The 2,500-nt window shown below is 36.3% G+C and overlaps 1 protein-coding gene across 1 annotated transcript in view; it reads right to left on the reverse strand.

Moving 5' to 3' along the window:
* enkur (enkurin, TRPC channel interacting protein) overlaps nt 1-2,467 on the reverse strand; it is a 3,421-nt gene extending 954 nt beyond the window's left edge. Inside the window, exons 1-4 of the mRNA XM_058396324.1 lie at nt 2,257-2,467; nt 1,133-1,278; nt 425-654; nt 194-340 (exon numbers count right to left, since the gene is read on the reverse strand). Of these exons, the coding sequence (XP_058252307.1) occupies nt 194-340; nt 425-654; nt 1,133-1,278; nt 2,257-2,336 (603 nt within the window). The 5' untranslated portion in view covers nt 2,337-2,467. The remainder of the gene's footprint in view (nt 1-193; nt 341-424; nt 655-1,132; nt 1,279-2,256) is intronic.
* Between the last annotated feature and the right edge of the window lie 33 nt (nt 2,468-2,500).

Below are 2,500 nucleotides of genomic sequence, written 5' to 3' on the forward strand. Positions count from 1 at the left end.
TGTGTGTGATGTGTGCGTGTGTGTTTGTGTGTGTGTGATGTGTGCATGTGTGTTTGTGTGTGTGTGATGTGTGCGTGTGTGTTTGTGTGTGTGGGCGTGTGTGTGTGATGTGTGCGTGTGTGTTTGTGTGTGTGTGATGTGTGCGTGTGTGTTTGTGTGTGTGTGTGTGTGTGTGTGTGTTTGTGTGACTTACATCGAGTATTTCCTGCCGTTCCTCATCAGAGAGCTGCTTCATGGCTCCCTCCTTCATCCTCTCCTTGATGTAGCGATCGTATTCCTCCTGCGCTTGCCTCACTTCCTCCTGTCTCTGAGTCAGGTACTGCGGGATCTGTCCGTAATCCTGACACACACACACACACACACACACGTTAACAATCTCCTGATTCTATCCCTCGCTCCATTGCTCTTCCTTCCTCTCACTCGCCTCTTTCCTGATGTACTTGGGGACGAGGCCTGAGTTCTCCAGCAGCTCCGTGTCTCCATGTTTGGTGTGTGTGTGCGCAGGCTGAGGTTTTCGAGGAACTGCCATGATGTTCTCCATCGCGTTACTTCTTACAAAGTCTCTCTTGCTGTGGACGCCCGGGACCGGCCGCTCGGTTTTGGCGGGGACCGGTGGCTTCCTGGGCTGGACGTCTCTGTATGAGAACGTTTTCTCTGAGGAGAAACAACAACAACGCTCATTAATTTTGGATTGTTCATTGAAGAAAGAACAACTAACTAGCATTAGTGTAAACAACAATGAGCTAGCACTGAACCTTAGAGCTACTTTAAGCTGAATAAATATAAAATAAATGAATATAAATAGTGTAAATAATACAGTGCTACAGTGCAAATATGAAGAATATAGACTACATGCTCAAACAGAACAGCTTATAATCTAATAAATACAGAGAAAAAAAACGGTTTATAGAGTAAATCCAAATAAAATCTGATCATAAAATTGAATAAAACTGTAAATTGCCCCAGTGGCTAGATGGAATGTTAGAGAATCAGACCAGAGCACTGTGGAAATCTCTACCTGGATTTAATCAGAGCGAAAAAGATCTCGATTTTTGCTAGTTAGCTGTTATTTGATCAATGCTAGCTCATCGCTGTTTACACTAATGCTAGTTAGCTGCTAGTTAGGACTCACTCTCAGGAATTTTGGGCTCTTTGGAGTGTTTCTGCAGGTATTTCTCTGGAGAAGGTATCTCCACTTGAGCTGGACCCATGGTCTTGTTGGAGGCTTTGTTCTGCTGTTTCTCCTGCTTCACCTGCTCCCTGAACCTCGACGTGTATCTGAAACACAACCGCCATGATCATCACCTGACCTGAGAACTTCACACACACGATTCTTTATATTCTTACTATAAGCTGAGTGATACAGTCTCTGTGTGTGTGTGTGTGTGTGTGTGTGTGTTAGTCAGAAGGGTTTGATTAGGTTTTCTATAACAACAGCTCTGACAGAAGGCAGCTGTACATCACAGCTTTATAGTAATGCACTCGTTCGATCAGAGCAAAATAAAAGATTATAATCATTAAATCAATCCACTGTAACTCAATTAAACATTTCTGGAAGGAGTCTCCAGTGTCGGCTTCAACATTTAGTTTTCAGGACAGAGGAGATCATGCAAAATGCATTTATTTATTTATTTATTTATTTATTTATTTATTTATTTATTTATTTATTTATTTATTTAGCTGTTGTTTATTTATTTACTTTTTTATTATTTATTGTTTAGTTAGTTAGTTACTTATTATTTACTTATTTGTTTATTGATTTATTGATTAGTTAGTTAGTTATTATTGAGTTAATTATTATTTGTTTCTTTATTTACCTATTTATTTATTATTTAGTTATTTATTATTTATTTATTTATTATTTAGTTACTTAGTTATTATGTAGGTAATTTCTGTTTCTTCATTTATTTATTTACATATTTATTTATTTATTATTTATTTTGTTTTTTATTATTTATTTATTTAGTTGTGGTTTGTTTGTCTACTTATTTATGTATTTGCCGCACCATGTAACATTAAATACAAATATTATTTTAACAACAATAAATGTAACTATAAATTATATTAATTATATAATGTGACACAGACACACACCTTTTTTCCTTATGTATGAAAGCATTATTTTTTATTATTATTATTATTATTACTAAATGTTCTTTTCTGTACCTGTGTAAATGTTTATTTATGACATGTTACAGAACCATAATAATATATTTATATAATAATGTATATTTAAACTCAGAGCTGAAGTCTCACCTTGGAGCTTTTTCCCTTCTGGCCTCCTCTCTGGGAATAAGGCTATAAATCCTCTCAGTAGGATGGATTAAACCAGACATGGTGACTTTTACACAAAAACACAATACAAAAACTACTTTTACGTAAAAATTAAAAGATGATTGTTTACAGATCGCCTTATAGATTTATAAACACTTCCGCCTCACGGTACAAACAGGGCAGTTGGTTTACTTCAGCGTTGCCATGAGAACTGTTGCTTGGCAAC

The sequence above is a fragment of the Hemibagrus wyckioides genome, linkage group LG01, assembly GCF_019097595.1.
Source record: "Hemibagrus wyckioides isolate EC202008001 linkage group LG01, SWU_Hwy_1.0, whole genome shotgun sequence".
Lineage (NCBI taxonomy): Eukaryota > Metazoa > Chordata > Actinopteri > Siluriformes > Bagridae > Hemibagrus > Hemibagrus wyckioides.